Source organism: Aquarana catesbeiana, linkage group LG04, assembly GCF_042186555.1.
Source record: "Aquarana catesbeiana isolate 2022-GZ linkage group LG04, ASM4218655v1, whole genome shotgun sequence".
NCBI classification, from domain to species: Eukaryota; Metazoa; Chordata; class Amphibia; order Anura; family Ranidae; genus Aquarana; species Aquarana catesbeiana.
In genome coordinates this window covers 312,691,104-312,718,153 of record NC_133327.1, presented here as the reverse complement: position 1 = coordinate 312,718,153, position 27,050 = coordinate 312,691,104, and the positions used below count along the sequence as shown (strand labels likewise).

The window sequence follows — 27,050 nt, the reverse complement described above, 5'->3', positions numbered from 1 at the left end:
ATGCATATGATTATATATCGAATTTGGGAATGACCAAGTGATGACAAGAAAGCCTTATTTGAATTACACATTCTTAAGCCATGTACATGTGGTTCGATTGTCGTACGACCGAGCGTCTGATTTTTGTCAAAAGCAGATGTGCAGGATTTTGTCTAGCATACTAACTATCCGCAAATTGTTGCGCAACAAACATGAACATAGTGACCTACTACGAGAGTATAAAGAGGAAGTTCATTTCTCGAGCACCACCCTTTAGGCACCTTCTGCTAATTTCGTGTTAGTAGAAGTTTGGTGAGCGTTGATTCACAATTTTCAGATTGTTCCTGATCTTAAAATGGCAGATTGGGAGTAGACAGTTACATTAAAAACAACACAATGGAAAATTTACAAGGGACACCATCATAGTGGTATCTTTGATCTTAAAAACTCAGGGATAATGGTGTTGTGGTAACTTCCTCAAAAAATCAAACAACCAAAATATTAATATTATTTATATCACTAAAAAACAAATGCCTTTTAAACTATGTTTGGCATAACTACATCAGTATCACCAGCAAAGCAGCTTCATTATTATCCCACTAAAGAAGATGAGAATGTGCGCTGCATTTCAAACGTTTTATCAATTGCCGCATCACGCATGTTAATTCTAGATTACAAACGGTAGTTTACAAGACTGAACTCTTTCGGGTCGTTCCTTGATTCCAATCATGCGTGTTTGTACTTTCGACTTTTGTGTGACGATTTCTGTACTCCGAAAATCAGACGTTGAGCTGTCGTTCGTCAAAAATGTACTAGTCTGCCCATCCAGCTTTTGTCTTACGAAAAATGAAAATCGGATGTCGAAAGGAACATACTAACGTTAAGAATTTCGAACGACAGTCCGTGGATCGATATTCTCTTCCGAAATTCGCATTGTGTGTACAGGCCTTTAGAAAAGTGTGTTTGCTGTTGCAGCAGTTTACTAATAGTAATATATTTTTTACTGTCTGTCAAGTTTCGATTATTTCTACAGTCAAATATAAAAGTCACCTAGTGTTCCACAATGTTAAAGAGTTCTCTGCAATATCACAGCATGTAGCATTATGAAATGCTCTAACTGTGCAGATTCTTTTTAGTTTTCAGCAAGTGTGTGGGATTTTAACAACGACAACATGAGTTTAAAAAGAAACATATATTTCAACATAAAGTTAGTTTACGCTGTACAATGACTTGCTTCAGACAGATTAGATTTGCCTCAAAGAAACCTGTCCTTAGAAAATGCATAGGCAACCTATGCTATTCTTCCCAACATTGCTTGTTTCCTTGCTGTCATGTTATCATATGGCTTAAATTACTTTTGATTTAGTAGGGTTAATTTACTAAAAGGAAATAGGCTTTTCCCTTTGCAAATACAAATATAAATTAGCTTAGTGAATGTGGTGAGGCTTTGCTGACTTCCATCATCCAATTGTGTGCAAGCAAAAATAATTTTTTTTAATGAACTTTTTCCTTACATGAGTGAAAACTCCCTTGCAGAGTGATTATTACTTTGCAAAATGGACAGCCTATTTGCATTTAGTAAATCAATCCCTATGAACAGAACAAGTATACAGATCAGGAGGTTTGGCTTCACTGGCTGCATATATGTTGAGGGTCAATGAATCAGGAAATATTAACTTCAGAGGATCAACATTAAACTGACTAAACAAACAATTCATCATCGATTTAGCAATGGCAACCTACATATTTCTTTCAGCGCCGGTTCCTTTAGTGTCAAATATATGATAAAGACCTAAATACTGTTTTAATGCAAGCTGAAGCAATCAATTGGGTGGAGTCATGTAATTTTTCCATATATGTAATTTATTACATGTTTTGAAACCCATGATTTTTTTGAACTACTGTTTTTCTGTAGTTAGGTCATAATAGGAGCAGTAATGCAACAAATAATTTATTGATTTTGGCATACCTTACATGTTTAGAAGACCTGTACTTCAGAAACTGCAGTCAGAAAATGCTCTGAACAGAATGTACAGTATGTGGATTTTGTTGGCTCAAGTGATATCAACAACTAAAGTTTGTTAACATTATACTGTATCTCCTTAACATTGTAACATTCCTGTTACTTTATCTTTGCAATTTAAGTCTACAAAACTACTGGTGAAGCCTGTTGTGTTTACACTTTGCAATATGCTGTGTATATGTGCCTGCGAAATAATATATTTATTGTTCTGTATATCTGTGTAACCTTTGTAACTTATTTCTGTTCTGTTGCTAAAGTTTAGGTTATTTTTAAGCAGAAGAGAACTTGCTTTTATATGCCTGTTATACTCACTTTGGACCCAATGTCAAAGGCGTACATGAAATTACTCTGTGCCTCAAGTTATCATTGTGGCATCAGCTTTATAAATTAAATTGTTGCCCCACGCGCTGCACAATTTGCCACAGGATCAATGTGTTCAAGATGGAGAATGCAAATACCCTACATACTGTTTCATTACATTTTTTTTTAATGTTTTAATGTGATTGTAGTTGTGTTGTCCATCTGGTGGATGTCTTTGTCTTCTTCTTGTTCCACTGTATCTTTCCTTTTGCCATCAACATTCTTTTAAATGTTTCTTCTTTTATATAATTTTAGTTTTGTCTGTTGGCTGGTAAACTATAATTGTGCTTTTATACTTGACTAACCTTTTTCTGTAATCAATGTAACAGGTTTGGAATGCAAAACTAATGCTGCTGCAGACATAGTTTTGCTGGTAGATGGTTCTTGGAGTATTGGCCGTCCAAACTTCAGGACAGTAAGAGCTTTCATCTCACGATTGGTTGAAGTCTTTGAGATTGGCCCTGAGCGAGTACAGATTGGTAAGTGATGCAAATAAATATAATAATGTTTAGACTGTAAAAAAATGTATATGGGACCATTAATGGGGTTGAATTACTAAAGCGGTAAAAAACGTTCACCTAACTTGAAGTGAAACTTAGTTCACTTGAAATATCAAATCAGTATCAAGAGAACATTCAACAGTGGGTTTTATTGCAAGATGAATATTGTATGCCTCTTTAGTAACGCAACCTGATTGTATTCTAAAATCATTGTATTTCATGATCTAAATACCATATATAAGTTCACTATATATCCTCTGCTTTTTATCACGATGTTGAAACAGTTATATAGGCATGTTTTTGCCTTTTCCATACTTGGTATCACATCTAATTCTACTTTTGTTTCCATGGTAGCACTTGCCCAGTACAGTGGAGATCCCAGAACTGAATGGCAGCTTAATTCTCACCCCACTAAGAAGTCTTTAATGGATGCTGTTGCCAATTTGCCTTACAAGGGGGGCAATACTCTTACAGGTAAATTATATTATTGCTTAATTTGGCAACAGCATCTTTAATTAGTAACTTTATTTGCATTATGTCATGCATGAGCTCATTTTTCATTATATTCAATGTGTTTCATTAGGCTTGGCTTTGAATTTCATCTTACAAAATAATTTTAAGGCTGAGGTTGGCATGAGACCTAGATCTCGCAAAATTGGAGTGCTTATCACTGATGGAAAATCACAAGATGACATTGTTACACCATCAAAAAGGATACGAGACCAAGGAATAGAACTGTATGCTATAGGTAAGCAACAAACTCAGATCTGAAACTTCATGTACTGATCTAAAGTAATCAAGCACATGTAGTTACCATTTATGTTTTATTTTATGACAAACTACAAATATCTGTCATATATTAAAGTGGCTGCATAAAAAGTTATAGAGAAAAGCAGATTGTCATAGGTTAAGACTTTTATATGTCATACAAAGCTTTGTATACCTGCCAATTACTATTCTCATTCTATTGTCATTGTAACAGGAAATTAATTTACTATAAAGAGAATGAAAAGACTATAGAATGACATTTTTGCTCATGGGCTAAAACGAGTTGGAAGACAGTAGTATTTATGCTAGAGAAAAAATAAGGTTACATGCACCATGTCTATTCTATAGCTACTTCTCTTATGCCCTGTACACACGGTCGGATTTTCCGACGAAAAAAGTGTGATCGGATTGTGTTGTCGGAAATTCTGATCGTGTGTGGGCTCCATTGGACTTTTTTCAGCGGAATTTCTGACACAAAGTATGAGAGCAGGATATAATATTTTCAACAAAATCCGATCATTTAAATTCCGATCGTGTGTATACAAATCCGACGCACAAAGTGCCACGCATGCTCAGAATAAATTAAGAGACGAAAGCTATTGGCTACTGCCCCGTTTATAGTTCCGACATATGTGTTTTACGTCACCGCGTTCAGAACGATTGGATTTTCCGACAACTTTGTGTGACCGTGTGTATGCAAGACAAGTTTGGCCCAAAATCCGTCGGAAAAAATTGACGGATTTTGTCGTCAGAATGTCCAACCGTGTGTACAGGGCACTAGAGTTCACTGCATAAGGCTGGGTTCACACTTAAATCGGATGCGGCTCGCAGCAGGGATGCGATGCGTCCCTGTTCTCCATTTCAGGGATTAATCAGGGCCAAATGTTTTGGCCCTGAAGCCAAAGATGCACTGTGCAAGTAGCCACAATGGAGATATGTGAACCTACTCCATCATTACTGATAAAAATTTATTAATACAATTTAACAAAACTGCGCTGATCCTTGCTGATTTGTTATTGTAAATCTTATGTTTAGAGGTGTTCTTTCATTAGTACCATGGAAATTATTTGCTTCTGCTTTAGTAGTCAATTGGCTTACGTTAGCAGACATCTGCAGCTGAATAGCGAAGACTCCAAAAAGAGAGATGACTAGGAATAGTTCTTAATTAAGTGTTCTTGCATAGCAAGACCACTTACTGTTATCTCACATATATATTATTATTATAGCCAAATTTACCACCCTAACTCCTCCCACAACTTTTACACTACATAGACAAGTAATATACCGAAATGTGCGGATTGTTCCTGATTGGTGTGCTATTACTTTGTGGAACGTTTCGCCGAATGGTTCATGAAATATTGTCATTTTTGCGGCAAAATTGGTCCCAATTGGGTCTTGTGATTCTCACAATATAAAGCTCTTCGCTGTAGGATTTATAGTTTTTAAAATACGACCGTTTGAAGTACTGCACAGTTATTACAGCTATCATGATCCTGTGTATTGTGTATTGAGCAGTGGTTGTGAAGCATAAACAGGGCATGAGCATTGCCAGGAAACAGTGCTTGTAAACACTGATTATCATCCGATAGATAGCACACCTTCACCTCCATTCTACGTCAAGATGCTGAGACCCCCCCAAATGAATGTGGTCATACCTTCATCTGTTAGGCTTGATAATGCTTGTAGACTACTGGTGGAGGCAAGAACACTTCACACAATTTCCCCAGAAATTGTAGCTTTTCTAGTTATTATTATTATAGCCAAATTTACCACCCTAACTCCTCCCACAGCTTCTACACTACATAGACAAGTAATATACCAAAACGTGCGGATTGTTCCCGATTGGTGTGCTTTTACTTTGTGGAACATTTCACTGAACGGTTCACGAAATATCGTGGTTTTTGCGGCGAAATTGGTCCCATAGGAATGAATGGCGAAATGTTCAAAACTAGAGTGGGAAGTGACAAAAGCTGAAAAATCAGGACATGATTTCTAAACTGCCACCTCTCCCTCATTTTTAAGCCCACCTACACAAATCTTATATCAAAACGTTTAGCTATCCCTGCTGCCACTAAACATGTCCACAGCTAAGCCATAGTCCTGATAGTTTTCACAATAAGACCATTTGTTTGCAACTCACGCCATCCATAGACATTCAATGAAACTTCACTCTAGCCACTTCAAATTTGAAGGGCAATATCTAAACTGCGACTGTGCCTTCATTTTTAATATTTCAGAGACATACTATGCAAATCTAGGTCTGGGTCTTGTGATTCTCACAATATAAAGCTCTTCACTGTAGGATTTATAGTTTTTGAAATACGACTGTTTGAAGTACTGCACAGTTATTACAGCTATCATGATCCTGTGTATTGTGTATTGAGCAGTGGTTGTGAAGCATAAACAGGGCATGAGCGTGAGGAAACAGTGGTTGTAAACACTTATTATCATCAAACAGATAGCACACCTTCACCTCCATTCTACATCAAGATGCTGAGACCCCTCAAATGCATGTGGTCACACCATCTGCTAGGCTTGATAATGCTTGTAGACTACTGGTGGAGGCAAGAACACTTCACACAATTTCCCCAGAAATTGTAGCTTTTCTAGTTATTCATGTTTTTTTTAATACTGCTATAAAGTCTGCTTAAAGTGGTTCTAAAGCCTTAAGGTTCTATGCATTAAGATGGAAAACCTTCTATGCTGCAGCTGCCCCCCCAGACCCCCTTTTTCCTTACCTGAGCCCATCTGATCCAACGATGTGCATGAACGCAGCGGCTCCTGCCACTGTCTCTCTCCTCATTGGACAGATTGATAGTAGCGGGAGCAATTGTCTCCCACTGCTGTCAATCAAATCTGGTGACATGGGAGCAGGGGCATGTGCAAGTCCTGATGTCTGTATCAATGGACGCAGCACATACGGGAGTGAGCACATACGGGTGCCTCCTAGGGAACCGGCTTTCCCTGGGGGCACTTGATGAAGAGGAGGGGCTTGGAGCACTGGTAGGGGATCCCAGAAGAAGAGGGTCGGGGCTGCTCTGTGCAGAACCATTGCACAGAGTAGGTAAGTATAGGCATGTTTGTTATTTTTATTTAAAACAAACCCAAAGCTTTACAACCACTTTAATCTCTGCAGACATTGACCAATAATGAATTCCCAAACAACTGCCATTTATCCAAGTTACCAAGTGCTGTACCGGATAGCTTATGGGATGCTCATCGGAATGTTATAAAAGACAGTACATTCATGTTTGTTTGTGCAGAAGTGATTATTTATTACTAGGTAGAGATTCTGAATAATAAAAAAAGGCTGTTTGCTAGTTCTACTTTTCCATGGTTTATTACCAGGTGTCTTTCATAAAAGTTTGTCTAATCTATTGCTTAAGCACAAACTGTAATCTGTAATATAGCAAAGAGGATACACTATGAAAGAAACCAGAGTATATTATGATTTTTGCTACATAGCTGTGTTACTGGCAAAGCATGAGTCCACTGGAAACATTTTTTATTGCAAGATGTTTTGGATGGCCAGATTTCCTCTAGCCTCAGATCATCATCATACAGCTGGCTCATTGCCTGGGATATCTAGGTATACTGCCAGCCTTCTGCCCAGCAGATGATATTTAATTACACACAAATCAGAGCCTAACTAAATGAATAGAATAGATGTTTCAAAGTAAATAAAATAAGCTATTTCTTTTCACTGGCTAGTTGCATTCAACGCGAAAGGTAAACCGTTCAGTACTAAGGAAACTCTAAGGGAAAATGTGGGTGGATAACATGTTTTAGGTGTATTTGTTTCACTTTCAGATACAACAGTATGCAGCTAGTGGCTGTTACTCATAAATATGAAGAAGTCATTTGTGTATTAAAATGACTAATGGGTAGTGGGTGGCCAGGGGTCAAAATGTTGTTCCTTGGCCAGACTTCCAGTCCTTCTTTAAGCAAAAATGTTTATTTGTGATTTTTAAAAGTTAACCCCAAATATATTTCCATAGGTCACTTCTGGACCTTATTATATATTATTTGTTTATACTGTAATTCGGGTATTCGAATATATCCGAATCACAAAAAATTTGTCATAATATTAATTTGAAACGAAACGAATCGCACATGTCTACATATAATGGATTTTCTACCTTTATACAGGACATGCTAACATAAATAGATTGACTTCTAGAGAAGTAATTTCCTTTGTGATATTTTCATTATTCATGATTTACTTACCACATTCCCTATACTGTATACATGATTTATTATGCATAATGCATTGTTTCATTGTGTCATTTAAAGCTGTTCTAAATAGATGATTTTGTTGTGCTTTAGGTATAAAAAATGCAGATGAAAATGAACTGAAGGAAATTGCTACCGATCCAGATGATGTTTATGTGTTCAATGTCCAAGACTTCAATCTGCTCACCAATATTGTTGATCCTCTCACAAATAATTTGTGTAACAGTGTCAAAGGTGGTGGAGGTGAGTTGTATCTTTTTATTAAACTGGAGGTAATAGAATCAACTGCAGTGGGAGAAAATTGAACACTTTATTCTTCTATTCAAAATTGATTTAAACGCAAACACCAGGCACATAGCTTAATACACTGCTGAATTGAATATATGATATCTCATTTACCTGCTGAAGGATTTGTGTTTCTGTCCATCCATTCCTAAGATTTATACAGCCCTGCCAGGTGACCTGACTTTTCTGTAATGCAGTTAAGCAACATAATTAGGTCACCTCCCTGTCTTCAGTCTGATTGGTCAGTGCAGGAGCAGCAACAGACTAATGAGATAATCATAATCTGCTCTCTCCTCCTGTCAACATTTTCCTTGTCAGCTAGTTGCATTGAATGAATATGATGTATTGTAAATTAGGTATCTTGTTTTCATATAAAAAGGGGATGAGTGTGCTGGGGGAGGGTTGAGGATTGTAAGGTATGTTGGGCTAATGGCCCTGAGTGGAGGAACATCACCTACTAGATATCAATAAAAGTGGGACCACAGTCAGTGACACATGGTGGGCATTATATAGCCTACTGCTCCCTGACCTGTGTTCACTGCATCTGGTAGAGGTAAGTCTTCAAGCAGGAACTTTATTTGTGACTCTAAGATGTGAATGCAGAAAGTCATAAAGGAAGCTGGTGCTGGATGATGTGCAACTGTTGATCACAATATACCATGTCTTTTAAAAAAAAAACCCACCTTTGATTATGCTCACCAATTTTTGCAGCATCATAGCACACATTGATCTGCCTTTAACATGAACTGGCTAGCTGGCTCTATGTTTGCTCCCCAAAAGCCAAAGTTTTCCATTTATACCCTGATTATCAGTGCTTATCAGTGTTTTTATTCGAAGTGCTGAAATATCTTGTAATAATTTACAGATGGGAATTAAAGGAAGGGGTCTATTTTTCAAAGCTTAAAAGAGATGTATGTTTTTTTTTTTTTAAGAATCATACCTACCTAGGTGGATGCACCATAGGTCCAATGCTGCATCTGTCCCTCAGTAGCTCTAATACTGAGAACTGAGCGATCGAACACCACTGATCGCTCAGTTCTCACAGCTCCGTGAGAAGAGAGTTGGTGACTGTCAGTCACCGGCTCTCATCTCTGCCCCCTCACTGGAGTGCTGGGCTATGGAGGGGGCGGGAGCGGCCAGCTTAGGCTCTCAGCAGCTTGCTGAGAGGCTGAGTTGAGTGTTGGTCCAGGCATGTGGGTGGATCCTGACTTCATTGTCACGATCTTGCTTGAGGCTGGATCGGCTCTGTGATGTCAGCCGACAGCGAATGAACTGCACTCCTGTGATCCACAGGAGAAGTACAGCCAAATGAGCTTTGGCTGTGCTTCTGCTTAAAAGAATTAGTTCACCTTTACCAAAAACCTGCCTATACAGATAAGGGGCACCTGTAGATTAAAACATCCTGTGCAGCTTTGCTAGGACATTTCTCAGCCACTCCCAGTTCATTCAAACCCCCTCTCATGTGCTCTCTCTCCCCTGTCTCGGGGGTTGCTGTAATGGAGGAGATAGTGGACCACACATGTGCTCATTCCTGTGATTATATGGGAAGCAATATTTTCTGGGAGCACCTTAGCAACTTCCTAGCAACAAGACAGAATGGGGTGATACCACCGGTGGGAATTGTTCATTCAGGCTATAGTTGGTACCTAAAGACCCTACACCTATAACAGGGACATAATCATACTTTAGCCAAAGCTGCACAGTTTGTTTTTATCTACAGGCTTCCTTTCCTTGAATAGACTGTTTTTCTTTTTTTTTTGGAAAACAATTTAACATTTGTAGAGTAGTTAGATAGACTGTAGGGAAGTTCACTGAAGAAAATGCTGGGAATACTTTACTCAAATAGGGGGATACAGAACCATGATTAAATCAAGTCAGCCTGTAAGTGTTTATGAATATATAAATCAGAAGTGATCTGGCCAAACTGATATGGTCAGACTACTTTTCTTCTGTTATACAGCACTTGAAAAGCATTTAAAGTACACACTTATAACAGATAATTGCTCTTAATTTCACATACCCAATTTTCTCCCCGCCAGACATAACTTTCACCATTGTACAATTTCTCTCACTTACTTGCATTACCTATCCTGACCCTGAGGCAGTCTGTGTTCATGGCACTCCTTGTTCCCAGGGAATACGCTGTAGAACAGACTTTACTTGCCTCATGCACACTAAAGTCCTTTTTTATGACATTTTTCTGTTTTCAGTAACCTAAAAATATGCATGAAGTTTCTGTTTTGTTTTGATAGTATAGATACATCTTTAGAATGATTTCCCTGTTGAATTTTAACACAGGTGACCTGGAAGCCCCTTCTGACCTAAGAACATCAGAACCCACTCCTCGCTCCTTTAGGGTGTCATGGGCTCCCCCATCTCATAGTGTGGACAGATTCAGAGTAGAGTATTATCCAGTATCTGGAGGCAGACCTCAAGAGGTGAGTTTAAAATAAACTGTCTTGAATATGATTATACATTTCATTTCTGATAAACAAGATCCATGTATGTCATTTCTCACGTATGCTTCACCTGTGTATACTTTTTAATTTCTGCCTGCATTGGGAAACCTATAATTGGTTTGCTACTGCTTGAAATTGTTGACCTGTGTGGACATGCAGTACCTAGTAACATAGCATAAAAGGAAATTTTGTGCAGTGGCAACTGGCAAGCAATCAGAAAAAAAGTTTTAATTAGCTTTGATTGGGTAGATAAATTGTTGTTGGGCAGCCTGCATGCCATTACTGTTTTCAATGTTTTGCTAAATAGACCCTGTGGGCTTATTCATAATCCAATAAATTATAGTTTATCTGATTCCACCTACTTTGTTAAACCCAACCAAATGCACTCACTATTTTTTCATCAAATATCCCTTACCTGTTAACCCCCCCCCCCCTAAAAAAAAAAACCTCCCACCAGGGTGCTGTATGCTGGTCTTGCCTTTACTTCGTAAGAATAGGAATGGCATTAGGCTATCAGAATACTTTTCCATTTTAGCCTTTCCCTTTTTTTTAAGTTTGTTCTCTTTTACAGGTTATTGTTAACAGAAATGACAGAACAACAGTGCTGGTTGACCTAAAGCCTGAAACAGAATATGTTGTCAAAGTGTATTCAGTGGTAGAAGGGGAGAGCAGCGAGCCACTGGTTGGCCAAGAAACCACATGTATGTTGTTTTTTTTTCTTGTTGACATAATCTTATATTAAAATACACATATAGTAAAAAGAAGACCCTTCTAATATTATTTAAAAGTAGCATATCAATTTGCAGTTATGAATGCATTATCAATTCCAAGTTTTAATCATTATAATTACTCCCCTTTTCTCCAACTTTCTTTTATCGCTGATTGATTTCCTCATTTGTCGACATTTTCTGTGTTTGTGTGTGTTTTGTTTAATGAAATTCAGGTTTATATCAGTAATTTTCCTCTGTGATCTGTAATCGCCTTTCCTCTTTCCCTTCTCTGGTATAGCAAGTCTTGTCTCTTAACTGTCACTAAGGGGTCGGCAAATAGACTGTTCACTTTGCAAATGCAGTTGAAAATTGCAAATGAATTATATCCAGAGCTTATAGAATGAAGCGAAGCTCTGCTGACCTCCATCATTCAATCATACGCAAGTGAAAATACTGTTTTCTGACTGACTCCATGGTAGCATATGTTTGGGTAGACTCCACCCTTGTTCCTACCCCATAGGACTCCACTCCCATGTGTTCCTTAATTAGTCTGTTCATGACACTGGGAGAGTACGCATGCTGCCCTTGAATCTATCAGGAAAAGAAAATTAGGAGAAGTATTTGATAGGAAATTTTCTTTTTTTTAATTTATTTTCCTTGCACATGGTTGTTTTTTTTTTTTTGAAAAGCGAAGCTTCACCACATTCATTAATATCTGGGGAAAGTTGGCTTGCTGATTGCAACTTTACTTTCAAAGTGAACATGGTATTTGCCTTTAGTGAGCTCTTAACCCTTACAGAAGTAAGTATTTATGATAAAGTTATTTTGGAAGATCATAAAAAATAAGTGGCCTTTTCCTTTAACACAAATGCCACACATCCCTTGAAGAAGTCATGGGGAATAACATGACACAGATTGTTCATGTTTAGAGATTTCTTCCCATCTACTCTACATTTACAGGAATCAAAAGTAACTGTGGAAGTACCACTAAGTCAGGTATTCGCAAAGGCAGTGGAATTGGAAATGTTCTTTGTGCTGTCTACATTTGAATTCTTCCTCTTAGTGGACAGGGAAATGATCTCTCCAATTCCATAATAATCTTTGCCATGGAAACACTTAATTTCTGTCCTCTCCTTTTGAATATGTTAGTTGTCTGTCTTTCATGTTGACCCTCTTGTGTCAATACTTAAAGTCACTGAAACAGGACAAGTATGACAGGAAGGAGATCAATGATGGCAGCACATGACTTTTTTTTAGGCCACAGGTTTACTTTATGGATTGCTACTATATACAATGTTCTTTTAATATTACATTTTTAGGAACGTGATATAACATCCCAAATTGCATCATAATCAATATGCATTTTTTTTGATATTCGCAAACTATGCAAACTTACCAGAACACCATTTTTGTGTAATCGCGCTTACATTTGGTTTTATAACGACACTTAAAAATGCCCGTTAAGAATAATTTGTTTCTCTGTCTGCTGATAAGCTATTACAACTGGTTTTCTTTATAATAAATAACATGTTTAATGAACATTTTTTTTAAATAGACAACATTTGTAAAGTTGACGGCAGCATAACTTTCAATCAACACCACTGACGAATTCCAGCAGTCTCACATTCAGAATTATTTTTATGACCCACATAAAAACTGTTAACTTTTCCCTTTGTCATTTGCTGAATAAGAATATTTCCAGTTTCTAAATATCTTAGATCATTGGCTTTATACACATTGCCACATGTGGTATTCATTTAATCATGTTTAAAACGAGAAAATCTATTCAACAAGAAATAGTTAAAGCATATGTTTTGTGTTAATTAAAGCCATATTGAATGCCTAGAACTGACCCATGTCATTGACCTGACAAAGACAACATGTCATAATATTTAATGATGAATATAGGGGAAAAAGAAACAGACAAATATTATGAGGTCATTGTTGGCCTATGTATGAATCATTGCTATGTACAGCACCAGCCCACTCTCTTCATTGCCTTTGAGGCATAACAATTTGGAAAGTTAATGTTTTCAAAAGGGCAAAGAGGCATACTTGAAATGGAGTTTCATTTGCAGCTTATGTAGAGACAAATACATCTTAAACAAAATAGGGGTTTAAAATACAACATAATTAAAAAGCTATTTAGCATTAAGCTGCCATTGGACATATATATGTTCACACGGTTGTTCTGGACCAAGCTATACAAAATCCAGCATGGTTTTTCGAGGTTGCAGGCAAGTCTAGACAGTTGATTGGCAGTTCTGGCACAGGCAGAAAAGTTGGTAGTTCTGAAATGATTAGTGGTTTAGTAAGCTTTGGTCTTCCAAAAGATTTTTCTTTTTCAGTTAGTCTTTCCTTTCTGCTTTTAATGAATGAACTAATGCAGTTGTGCATATCATTTTTTTCCAAATGTATATACTGTATATACAACAGATTTTAAGGTGACTTTTTATCTGTAATGTCACTTAATTTTCATAACCAATAGAATATTTGTAAATATCATAACAATTATAAGAAGCGGAGACATAACTGAAACAAGTGTGGTCATTTCACTTGATCACTGTGGAGCCCCTTGGATCTCAGACCTCATAGGGCCGCAACTTCTGCCTAAGTCAAGATTAAGATCTTCCCAGTACAAAGCCTTATCCTCTTTTAACATTCAAATTAGCAGAAAGAAAGACATGAGGTGCTTGGCACCTGGAGGGGGCAGGGTTTAAACTGTAACTAAAATCAAAACATTTCTTTCTATTTTGGAGAATGGAGTATGGAATGATGAAAGCTCTTGTCAGTTTTTTTTCAATCTTTGCCCCATTGTGGAGATTTCCCATTACTTCCTGTTGTGTAGACACAGAAGGAAGTGAGAGAAAATCTCTCCAAAGTGAGGAAGATGCCCACTTAGACAGTTGCCACTGGAACAAATGTCCCTATTGGAAGAATTCTCTTCTATATTGCTGTTCTGGTGTCAATTCAAAATTTTGGTTTCTTCCTCACTTTCCATCCAAGTGACATTGGCTACCTGTACAAATTGAGAGAATGTATCTCCCCAACAGGGAAAGACACAGTAATAAAATCCAAAATGAGTTCTTACCACTCACCTCTCTATGCAAAAATGAAAGTTTTGACTTTAGATAGACTTTAATTTTTACTTGGAGAAAAGCTGATATCCTATGCATATACTAAGGTAGGGGCTTTACAGGGACATACATATTGATTTGAAGACTTACATAGATACTTACAGACACAACAAGGTACTTGCAATTTAGCACATTTTAGTCTTTAGTTAGATTTATTTTAAGAAAAGGGATCCAGCAGCAGATTACATATAAATAACAACAAATATCATTACCTCAACAGTGCCCATCCCTTCTGTTAGAAATCTTAACATTTATGACATTGGAACCACAACAATGAGAGCAAGATGGGAAGCTGCCAGTGGAGCTACTGGATACCTTTTGTTATATGAGCCTGTCAATGCAACTGTTCCTTCTACAGAAAAAGAGGTGAGGAATGCTGGTTTGCCAGCCAACTTTAATAAAAAATCAGAAATCAGGGCATCTGATAATATGATTAAGAGAATCTTCTTCCTTGAATTATTTTCTTCTACACGATTCTTCTCTGCCAGTGTTGACATGCAAATCCACGGCAATAAATCACTGCCTGGCTGAAAATATATATATATAAAAAAAAAAAATTTATATGAAATCAGTGTCCTGTTATTTTCTGATACGTTTGGATGATCATGTCAACAGCCCTTTTCTGATCTAGCAATACTAGATTCCCATATGTGAAGGATGATGGGTATGTTTAATTATGAAAAACAAAAGTCTGCATGCTATGGAAAAGACAGAGTGTATGTGTATTCCAAGTTACAAGTACTTGCTATTTTTAGCTTGTGGTATTTGTCACTTTTGATTGTGGTTTGTCAAATCTACAGTCTAGCCAGTCTTGGCTGGTTTGTGTGTGTATATATATATATATATATATATATATATATATATATATATATTTGTATAGCATATTTTAAACATATTTTTTCTTGTGTTTTGCTGTTTTGCAGATGCGTGTTGGCCCATCTGTTACTGATGTGCGATTGGAGGAATTATTCCCCAATACAGAGTATACGCTGACTGTTTATGCACTTTTTGATGAACTTACTAGTGACCCACTCACAGCTCAGGAAGTCACATGTAAGTGTTGAACTGTAAAGGCTAAGATACCATAATAGCGTTACTTTAAATAATATTTTTGATAAACTACAATTGCTTTACAAATTGAGCCTAATGCTCAATTTTTCAATGTGAGCTGTAAACTAATCTTTTGAATGCATAACTATACCTACAGTATACAATCATTATAGAAAATATACAATCATTTTGAAAAATAAATACATTAAAACTTACAGGGGTTGAATTACTAAAACTGGAGAGTGCAAACTCTGGTGCAGCTGTGCATGCAGGCAATCAGCTTCTAACTTCAGCTTGTTCAATTAAGCTTTGTGAAAAAAACCTGGAAGCTGATTGGTTTCTATGCAGAGCTACACCAGATTTTGCATTCTCCAGTTTTAGTAAATGAACCTGGCAGTCTCTAGTCATATCATATAACCATAGCTTAGATTGTTGATATGCTTATCTCTGCAATCTTAATGTCTAACAATCTGAAATATGCACATTCATAACTTTTTTTAATTGACCTTGATGTTCTAGCGTTACACATCAAGACAGTTTATACTTCTTTATATCTTGTTTAGATATTAAATGGATGTACTATAATCGCAATAATTAGATTATAAGATAATTCATCTGAACTAAAACAAAGGATAAATGGTTGCTTGTCCAAAAAACTGACAAACTTATTGGGAAAGAACAATACATACTTGCAGATATAACCATTTTCACCAGTTTTCTTGTCTAAAAAGGTTAAAAGATAATTATAACAAAGTGAAGCTTTTGTCAGGCGGGACAAAAAGGTTATTCAGGGCCTGATGATAGTTAGGAGACCTTTGTTTCTTCTAATGTGTCTCAAAATCATGCAACAGAACAGAAGATATGCTATATTTCATTAGTCTTGGAGCATGTCTCCTATTTTATTACTGATCAGTTTTCTATTTCTGTAATGATCTTTTGTAACATATTTTTGAAATACAGTTATAAGTATACTGTAGCTATAGCCGAACCTTTTTTTGCTTTGAATTTTGGGAAGAGTTGAAAGATGAACCCCAGTGAGGTTTATATTGCTTTCCGTGTCCCTATCGGGGAACGTTCCCTCATTCCCTGGTCCCGGAGATGCTACAGGAAGTTAATGGAAATATTTCCAAAATTTGGTGAATCCCAGCTCTGGCAGCTCTTTGACAATCACAGCACTTTGGATTTCCCTTGCTTTCTTTTTGGTTACAATGGCTTCTAGAGAAAATTGTATAGATATACTAAATGAGGACCCAGCAATAAAAGCCTCCTATAAACGGAAGCTATACTTCAAAGTACACTGGAATATCACATTGTGGGAATACCACTGTGAGATACAGTACTGTATTGTATATCAAACATTTTATGTGTGAATAACATAGAATATTTGGTAGTACTTTTTCCTAACTACCTGTAAAAAAATCTTACATCTAAGCAAATAAACTAACCTTACTCTTGGCTATGTTAAACCTTGGGCATGTCACTAAACTATAACAGTATACCCAGGCTTCTATAACTGTACATTTCCTTTTTTCAGTGCCAGTTCAAGGAATTGGAAATATAAGGCTCAGAGATATTACACACAGTTCTATGAATGTATTTTGGGATCCTGCTCCTGGAAATGTCCTAAAATACATAGTGAGGTACAAAACAGAAGAAGAAGAGGAATACAAAGAGGTAAGAACAAACCATGTGTCCAGCATAGTCTTTATCTATTGACCATGATTTATTCTAATCATCATTAATAACTTGCTTTTAAATATAGCTCCCTCAAACATGAACTAGTTATGAACTTTAAAGAGTTCAGAGACAGACAGAGAGAGAGAGAGAGAAGAAGAAGAAGAAGGAGTGAAAAAGAGAAAAAAAGATTGATAAATGTTTTATGTAATATGCTAAATGCATGTTATGTGGCATTATTCGTTAGTGTCCTATATTTTCTCATGCATTTTCATGATTTTAGGTTGAAGTTGATGGCAAAAGGACAACTACACCTTTAACTGACCTTTTCTCACAAACTCTGTATGATGTCAGTGTCACTGCAGTGTTGGATGTTGGAAAATCCCAGCCACGACGTACACAAGGCACTACAGGTGGGAATCGACAATTTGTACTTCCAAAGAGCCACTTAAGTTAAAACTAGACTGGTCCTACTTCAATTAATATGACCTTTTGACTAATGTATCTGTATCAAGTACTGACTGTATCAAGTGAGGCAGTTTGTAAAGAGGTCTAATTTCTGAAAGTTGAACCACGTAATTATCCATCATTTGGTATTACCTAATGCAGTAATCTCAGTAATGTTATATGGTACAAAACAACACTTTTATCCTTAATTAATTAGGCAAAAAACAAAACAATAATTGCCAACTAAAATTCATCTTTCAGTCATTTGGCTTAAAAAATCCCGTATTTTATTGGTTGCTGCACATTATTGCAATTACATAAATATTTGGACTGTACTAATTGGATAAGTCTGAAAATGCTTATGGCAGGTCATTATACTGTATATCTGATTAAATAAATATCACAGGATATACTAAAATGAACATTTATAGAAAAAAGAGGTAGTAAGGGAGGGTGTTCTTCTTTAATAAACACCAGCTATATATTAATCTGAATAGAATGCATACCATATCCTACCATATGCATGGATTCAGTTAGTGTTAAAAAGGATGAAAAAAAGAATATATACTGTATATGCACAATTAAATGGAAGAATTGTTTTTACAAAAATCAACAACAAGAAAGGGTTATTACTAGTATTTATATTCTATAGATGTTTTTGCAATTTTCATTGTATACCATCGATTTACTTTATTTAATCTCCATGGTTGTTGGTATATTTATCCTCATTTAAGCATGTTGCTGTAAGTTTTTGTATGCTTAATATATGTACTTATTCAATTACTACTCATGGTATGATTTGCATTCTATTCTGATTATTATACAGTTGCAAAAACTTAATTATAATATTTGAAGGAGCCCCTTTCGTCTGCAAATCTAGGTGATCAATAATGAAATTGATATAAAAGCCTAAATTTTATTTTGTCAATAATAAGATAATGCTGCATATTTCTGAGTCTCCCTACATCTAAATATGCTAGATCACTATAGTTATCATAGGCTAATTATGTCTAGGCTTTTGATGTAATAAAATTAAATATATACATTAATGCCTTAATCCATAAAATCACTGACTGGTATTCTTTTTTAATGGGAATAGCTACAGTGCCAGCACCAACCAACCTCCGATTCTCTGAGATAACAACAAAAAGCTTCCGTGGCACTTGGGACCATGGAGCACCTGACGTGGCTTTGTACAGGATAACTTGGCTACCTGTTGGACGACCAGGACAAAAGAAAGAGGTAAACATTTAGACACAGAAAACTAAATAAACTAAATTGAGGCACTGCATTGTACCACACTTTAAAACATGATTATGTGTTACAGACCATTGTGGATGGAGATAAGAACACTTTGGTATTTGAGGAGCTGAATGATGACACCCCATATGATGTTTTAATTACTGCTGTCTACCCTGATGAATCTGAGAGCGAGGATTTAATGGGCAATGAACGAACATGTAAATATAGCATTTTATATTAATTTCTTATTTTTACATGTGCTTTTTTTATTTGACTGTACTAATATATTTACTTTTGTTTCTAGTAAAAATAATTTTTTTAACTCTACGTAAGTTGTTTTTATATTTTATTTAATTGTTATTCATTATGTGTACATATGACTGCATCTTCCTCTCTTTTAGTGGCAGTAGCAGCTATGAATGAGAGCTGCACTGCTGAGTCTTGCTGTGTACATTGTTTATTGGTAATTTAATTGTCATTGATGCTGGAGGGTGCTCTCTATTGTTGCTGGATGGAGGGGTGTCTATTGTTGCTTGATGGGGGGGGGGCTGTCTATTGTTGCTTGATGGGGGCTGTCTATTGTTGCTGGAGGGGGCCTGTCTATTGTTGCTGGATGAGGGGAGCTATCTATTGTTGCTGGATAGGGAACTATCTATTGTTGCAGGATGGGGGGCCTCCCTATTGTTGCTGGATGGGGGGCTATCTATTGTTGCTGGAAGGGTAGGGATGTCTATTGTTGCTGAATTGGGGGCCTGTCTATTGTTGTTGGAGGAATCTATTGGTGCTTTTGTTGCAATAATAAGCTCTAAGGGCTCATGCACATAGGTACTTAAAGCTGTACAGTAGGAATGAGCATATGCATGTTCAGAGACAAATCTGAACCCACTTTAGCTATCTCACCAGGAAGCTGTAAAAGCCAACAGCCACAGTAAGCCACTGCTTACAAGAGGTGTGAACAATGTGCAGCTTCAGAAAAGGGAATGCCTCTGCTGCCTATGATTGGCAGACCGCAGCTCCAGCTTCCTGTCAGGATAGCTCATGTGGGTTCAGACACATGTCTGAACAGGCATGAGCTCACCCCTACTGTATAGTGTAAAAACTGGGCTTGTTTTGGCACACATGAGTCACAGGTCTTGTGCACAGCTAGTCGTTAGTAGAAATCAATGGCAAGCTGAAGTACAGAGTGGCTGTACGCATATATTGATGCACATTCCCATGTATGTATACAGGGACGTATGCCCTAAACACAGTCTGCGTTTGGTGCATACACCCTGTACACATCCGCCCCTGTATGCAAGTAATGCTGGGTTGTGTGTAAATATGCATACAGCTTCTGTGTATTTCAACCTGGCATTGGTTTCTACAGAATGCTGGCAGCCACTGTACCTGTGATTTGCAGGCACAAAAAATGCCCTTTTGTTGCTGCATGTTTCAGAACGCTTGTGTGCACAAGCCCTTAATCCCATGGGGTAGTAGTGTCCAACACAATTTCCAGCATACATTGGGGTTGGTTTGGTGGTCTGAAGGTGCATAAATTGGGGCTAATCTGCGGTCAAAATGTGAAATTTTTGGGGCAGTGCTAAGAAGTGGGTGGGGTGGAACAAGGGGTGGTTCTAGGAGGTGGATAGGTGAGTTCCTGCAACTTTTCTTAGTAAAAGAAACGCCCTATGAGTACACATTATATAAACTTATAATTCATATTATTCAGTTGTGACTTGTGATTCAGACTATAGATAAAAAAAGATAATGCCAGTGTTAATTATTAATATCTTTGCGGGACCATGCTGAAATAGGGGTGCTCAATGTGCATTGCTGCATCTGTATGTTTAGACTTCTGGGCAACAAGCTCTGTATATAGACCAAGAGAAGAGTAGAGTGGTTAAAAGTTCTGTTTTACTACATGCAGGGTCAGAACTAAGCTGGAAATCATTCTATAATTATTCCACTTCTGTTCATAAAAAAACAGTCCTCTCCAATTAAATTATATGGCGCCGTTCCTGACCTGATGGAGTTCAGGTGTGTGCTGCTCCCTTAAATGGGAGGAAAGTATTGGGGTGGAGGAATAATATATAATGCCTATTGCATGGGTATCTCCTACCCAAAAAACAGATGCAAAATAAACAAATAAACATGTGAAAACAGATATGAACTCAATAAACTCCTGAATGTGAATGAGTGTCAGGCTGTGTACCTGGCTCAATATAAAGTGCAACAACCCCCTTAATATATAGTAGATATAATTAAATAAATAAGTAAATGTGGATAAGTGCAATACCTAATCGTTAATAAGCATACACAATGGTCATATATATACAAGGTTAAACAAATATGCAACTATAGAGTGCTAGTGTGAATAAACAAGTGAACATGTGACTGTTATATGCATTGGATTATAAGGTGCTGTTGTGCCAGTGAAGGGATCCGTTCTGGTGGGCTCTTCAATGAGTAAACACTTAGTGCGTGCCTTAACCATGATCCTATAGTGACTGCACTCACCAGATCCTTCACCTCCTCTTGGGGTCTCACACCTCCACAGCATATGCCACTGTGTAGCAATGCAGGGTAACTCCGTCCTTAATGTTGATTATGGGGAGGTTCCATTATGGAAAGAGAAAGATCAAACTGAGCCAGTAGTCCCTAGAAAGTACAGAAAATGTACAGCATAAAATGAACAGCACAGATCCCAGTACTTCCGGTCGCGGCCGCGGCTGGAAGTGATGACACCTGACTCTTCCCTGACACGTATCGTCACCGCCCACGTGACTTTATCAAAGGGTAATGATTACTGGCTACTGGCTCAGTTTGATCTTTCTCTTTCCATAATGGAACCTCCCCATAATCAACATTAAGGACGGAGTTACCCTGCATTGCTATACAGTGGCATATACTGTGGAGGTGTGAGACCTCAAGAGGGGGTGAAGGATCTGGTGAGTGCAATCACTATATGATCACGGTTAAGGCACGCACTAAGTGTTTACTCATTGAATAGCCCACCAGAACGGACCCCTTCACTGGCACAATAGCACCTTATAATCCAATGCATATAACAGTCACATGTTCACTTGTTTATTCACATTAGCACTCCATATTTGCATATTTATTTATTTATTTATTTATTGAATTATAGCTACTATATATTAAGGGGGTTGTTGCACTTTATATTGAGCCAGGTACACAGCCTGACACTCATTCACATTCAGGAGTTGAGTTCATATCTGTTTTCACATGTTTATTTGTTTATTTTGTATCTGTTTTTTGGGTAGGAGATACCCATGCAAGAGGCACTTTATATTCTTCCTCCACCCCAATACTTTCCTTCCATTTAAGGGAGCAGCACACACCTGAACTACATCAGGTCAGGAACGGCGCCATATCTACCCCTTTTTTTCCTTTCCAAACGTTATACTCCACCTAGTGGAAGTAACTTGTAGAGGCAGCAGTTCCAATATACATAATAATCCCTATAGTACACGGTCCATTGCGCGGGGACCCCTCTTTCTTTCTCAGTTAAATTATATACAACTCAAAGTTTTAGCAAGCTTCTTGCTGATTTATATCTATTCTGTCCTGGTAATACTGAGTCAAGATACTCCAGATCTTTTCTCAAATTCAATGATAATGGGAAAGTCTGCCAGCTATAATGATTTGATTGGTCGCTGTTTGCTAATTAGAAAAAATCTGCATCCTTAAAACAGAGTTCCACCCAAAAGTGGAATTTATCTGTCTCTTTATCTGATTCCTCCCCCCCCTCCGATACCATATTTGTCACCTTTTGGGGGGGAAGGGATACTTGTTTTTTTACAGGTACCCTGTCCCCACTTCCAGGAGACCGGGCCGCGGAAAAGTACGTCAGCAGCTTGGCTCCCCTCCTCCCTCCCCTTCTGCCGGGGCAGTGAGAGAGCGCAGCGTGCTTTGTGCATGTTCAGTAGGGACACAGCCATGAAGCCGAAAGGCCGTTTTCCCTTATCAGCAATGAGAGCACCCGACCAGCCAATGTAAACATCGGCTGCGGTGCCAGCATCGCTGGACTCCAGGACAGGTAAGTGTCCTAATGTTAAAATTCAGCAGCTACAGTATGTGTAGCTGCTGTCTTTTAATTTTTAAAGGGGTGGACGGAACTCTTCTTTAACATCCATGTATCTATAGGGCAAATTATCAGCAAGCCTTAGGGCATTTGCCTAAGGGCATAGCTGACACTGGCCAAAGTTTTACTTCAGGATTTAGCCAGACCTCTGGTAAAAACAGTTAATGGATCAAACAAGCAATAAAGAATATTTTAAGGGAGAAAATGTGTGCTTCAAAATGCCCCTAGAAATCAGGAGGGGGGAAGGGGTTTAGTGGGACTTTAAATGGGGTGCGTCATTGGCAATGATAAAATAGATATAATATGTACACCTAGTATAGATGCAAAGAAATCAGATATCATTGTTGTAATAAAGTCATTTTAATTAAAACAAAAAAGCTATATGTTGATTGAGAAACAAGCAATTTTCAATAACATTATATTACAAATATGGCTAGTGTAGGAATGACTTTATATAATTTTTTTTAAAGAAAATCAGCATTCTTTTAGAGCTATCTTTCAACTATTTTGCTATGATTGTAGAATGTTCTTTACTTTAGCTCTGATTTTATAAGCACTACTTAAATTTCAGCTCCAATAAATGGTCCTCGAAACCTTCAGGTGTTCAATGCGACATCAAGTAGCCTGACGGTGAGATGGGATCCTGCCAGCGGAAAAGTGCTGAGATACACAATATTTTACCAGCCTGCTGTTGGAGATGGTGTAGAACAAACGGTAATGCAATAACAAATTACAATTAAAACCCAAAAGGAATTTCAGTTTATATCAGCCAAATACATTCCATTTATACACTGCTCAAAAAAAATGAAAAGAACACTTTGAAAACACATCAGATCTCAATGGGAAAAAATATCATGCTGGATATCTATACTGATATGGACTGGTGTTAGGAACGAAAGGATGCCGCATTGATTGATGGAAATGAAAATTATCAACCTACAGGGGGCTGAATTCGAAGATACCCCGAAAATTAAAGTGAAAAAATGATGCAGCAGGCTAGTCCATTTTGCTAAAATTCCATTGCAGCAACTCAAAATGGTACTCAGTAGTTTGTATGGCCCCCATGTGCTTGTATGCATGCCTGACAACGTCGGGGCATGCTCCTAATGAGACACCAGATGGTAAACTGGGGTATTTTCTCCCATACCTGGACCAGGGCATCACTGAGTTCCTGAACAGACTGAGGTGCAACCTGGCGGCGTCAGATGGAGCGAAACATAATGTCCTAGAGGTGTTCTATTGAATTTAGGTCAGGCAAGCGGGGGGGCATTCAATTGTACCAATTCCTACATCCTCTAGGAACTGGCTGCATACTCTCGCCACATGAGGCCGGACATTGTTATGTACCAGGTGGAACCCAGAACCCACTGCACCAGCTTAGGGTCTTACAATGGCTTTCATCCCGATACCTAATGGCAGTCAGGGTGCCATTGTCTAGCCTGTAGAGGTCTGTGCGTCCCTCCAATGATATTCCTCCCCAGACCATCACTGATCAATCACCAAACAGGTCATGCTGAACGATGTTAAAGGCAGCATAACGTCTCCACAGCTTCTCCAGACCCTTTCATGTCTGTCACATGTGCTCATGGTGAACCTGTGAAAAGCACAGAGCGCCAGTGGTGTGCCTGCCAATTCTGGTGTTCAATGGCAAATGCCAATTGAGCTCCACGGTGCCAGGCAGTGAGCACAGGGCCCACTAGAGGACATTGGGCCCTCAGGCCACCCTCATGAAGTCTGTTTCTGATTATTTGATCAGAGACATTCACAATAGTGGCCTGCTGGAGGTCATTTTGTAGGCCTCTGGCAGTGTTCATCCTGTTCCTCCTTGCACAAAGGAGCAGATACTGGTCCTGCTGATGGGTTAAGGACCTTCTATGGCCCTGTCCAGCACCATCCTAGAGGAGTTGGACTGCCTGTGCAACCTCTTTAGGGTCCTGTGACACTGACCCTAGCCAAACTATTCCTGTTTTGGAGGTCGTCTCATTGTTGTCCATCTAGTGCATCTGTTCTTAATTTAACTAACACCAAAGCAGCTGAAACTAATTAACAACCCCCTTTGCTACTTAACTGACCAGATTGATATCCCATGAGTTTAATTGACTTGATGCTATACTTTGATTAAAAATTGTTCCTTTAATTTTTTTGAGCAGTGTACATTTACATGTTTCCTTTGCCTATTAAATGAACCGATTGTTTTTTCATTGTACAGTCAGATCATTTATGCCAATGAAATGGTGTCAGTGTGAATTGCCATTTTCAGAAAACAATGGAGCTGCTTTGTGTTAAATCCAACATAGATTAAAACCAGAATAGCCCAGCAGTGTGTATAGAATAGAATTTTCAGGCATGCATTTATCTACCTATAAATTAAATGTCTTTAATATGCTATTCTGAAGAAGATAGTTTTCCAAAAATTTGGGGAGTGTTTTCCCCCTATGCTGAAACATGTGTCGAAACGTTGCTGTTAAATATGAATATTGGATGAAGAAAACTATTTAAATGCTTTTAAAGGAGAAAAAGCAGCGGAAATTATATTATTTCATTTTATTAGCAAATGTCATTAATGTGCACTTCAAAGCATGTCCAGCTGTTCTATAAAATGCATCTGTTGGAAGCATGATGATAAAACTTATTTTTTCAAAACAAAATCAAAGGCACTATATTGAAATCCTGTGAGCTCAGTGGGGAACACTGGCTTTTTCCCATACTAGCTTATGTGTTTACACAATGACCTGAGAGCAGAATATTTTAGCCCATTTTAAAATAGTACACAGTGGCATAAAAATAATCAAGATCAAGCAATTGTGTATTGCTATGAGGGAAAGAAACAGGTTCACTGCATCCATAGAGACAGGACCACTCTGATTAGTTTTATACCTTTAGATATATTTCTAAGTAGAGATGGAACATATTTTTCATTAGTGTGTTGCCTTTGGCTCAATACATGTGAATACTATCATTGCTGACCATTTATTATTCTTCAAAGTGCCCACATAAGAGACGTCAAAATATGCAGAGTGCCCATGGAGTAACTTTTTAAAGCCCAACTGAACATTCAGTTTAAGTCAGCTAAATACAGTCCATCTGCAGGTCTTCCAGTATTTTTTCTTTTAGAAATCAGACACAGCTGAAGTGGAAAAGATCATTCCCCACCAGCATGCTGCAAATAAGGATCCTTGCTTTCTGTGTGGAAGCAGTAGTCTTTCTGTAGAGGCAATTGGCGATTCACTTTTTTGGGTTGAGTTGCTAAAGCTGAATAGGCTGTTTACTTTGTGGGGAATTCTTCCTTAACTTAGTAGATAAGGTAAACCTCTGCTGACTTCCATCATCCGATCATGTGCAAACATATACTTTATTATCAAAAGTATTTGCACACCTGCTTTTACACAAACATAAACTTTATTGACATCCCAGTCTTAGTTCGTAGGGTTCAATATTGAATTGGCCCATCCTTTGCAGCTATAACAGCTTCAACTCTTCTGAGAAGGCTGTCCACAAAGTTTAGGAGAATGCCTATGGGAATGTTTGACCATCCTTCCAGAAGCGCATTTGTGAGGTCAGGCACTAATGTTGCACAAGAAGGCCTGGCTCGCAGTCTCCACTCCAATTCCTCCCAAACATGTTGTATAGATGTTGTATAATTCCTCCCAAAGATGTTGACTGTGTTGAGGCCAGTCAAGTTCCTCCACCCAAAACTCGCTCATCCATGTCTTTATGCACCTTGCTTTGTGCACTGGTGCGCAGTCATGTTGGAAGTCCCACAAAGTTGGGAGCATGAAATTGTGCAAAATGTCTTGGTATGCTGATAGCTTAAGGGTTTCCTTCACTGGAAAAAAGGGGCCAATCCCAACCCCCGAAAAACAACCCCACATCATAATCCCCCCTCCACCAAATAATTTGAACCAGTGCACAAAACAAGATCCATAAAGACATGGATAAGCGATTTTTGTTTGTTGGAATTTTACTGGCCTGCACAGAGTCCTGACCTCAACCTGATAGAACACATTTGTGATGAATTAGAGTGAAGAATGTGAGCCAGGCCTTCTTGTCCAACATTAGTGCCTGACCTCACAAATGCGTTTCTGGTCAAACATTCCCA

At 37.9% G+C, this 27,050-nt stretch overlaps 1 protein-coding gene across 4 annotated transcripts in view; it reads left to right on the top strand.

Annotated features, from left to right (window-relative positions):
* COL12A1 (collagen type XII alpha 1 chain) overlaps positions 1-27,050 on the top strand; it is a 264,287-nt gene that overhangs the window by 116,120 nt on the left and 121,117 nt on the right. For all 4 annotated transcript variants that reach the window (XR_012243891.1, XM_073626810.1, XM_073626812.1 and 1 more), the window contains 13 exons: positions 2,692-2,841; positions 3,217-3,336; positions 3,446-3,610; positions 7,957-8,106; positions 10,447-10,586; positions 11,179-11,308; positions 14,675-14,820; positions 15,378-15,507; positions 17,039-17,178; positions 17,462-17,591; positions 18,725-18,867; positions 18,953-19,085; positions 23,523-23,665. Coding sequence is in view for 3 of the 4 variants with exons in the window: in XM_073626810.1 (XP_073482911.1) it covers positions 2,692-2,841; positions 3,217-3,336; positions 3,446-3,610; positions 7,957-8,106; positions 10,447-10,586; positions 11,179-11,308; positions 14,675-14,820; positions 15,378-15,507; positions 17,039-17,178; positions 17,462-17,591; positions 18,725-18,867; positions 18,953-19,085; positions 23,523-23,665 (1,820 nt within the window). In the remaining variant the exon portion in view is untranslated. The remainder of the gene's footprint in view (positions 1-2,691; positions 2,842-3,216; positions 3,337-3,445; positions 3,611-7,956; positions 8,107-10,446; positions 10,587-11,178; positions 11,309-14,674; positions 14,821-15,377; positions 15,508-17,038; positions 17,179-17,461; positions 17,592-18,724; positions 18,868-18,952; positions 19,086-23,522; positions 23,666-27,050) is intronic.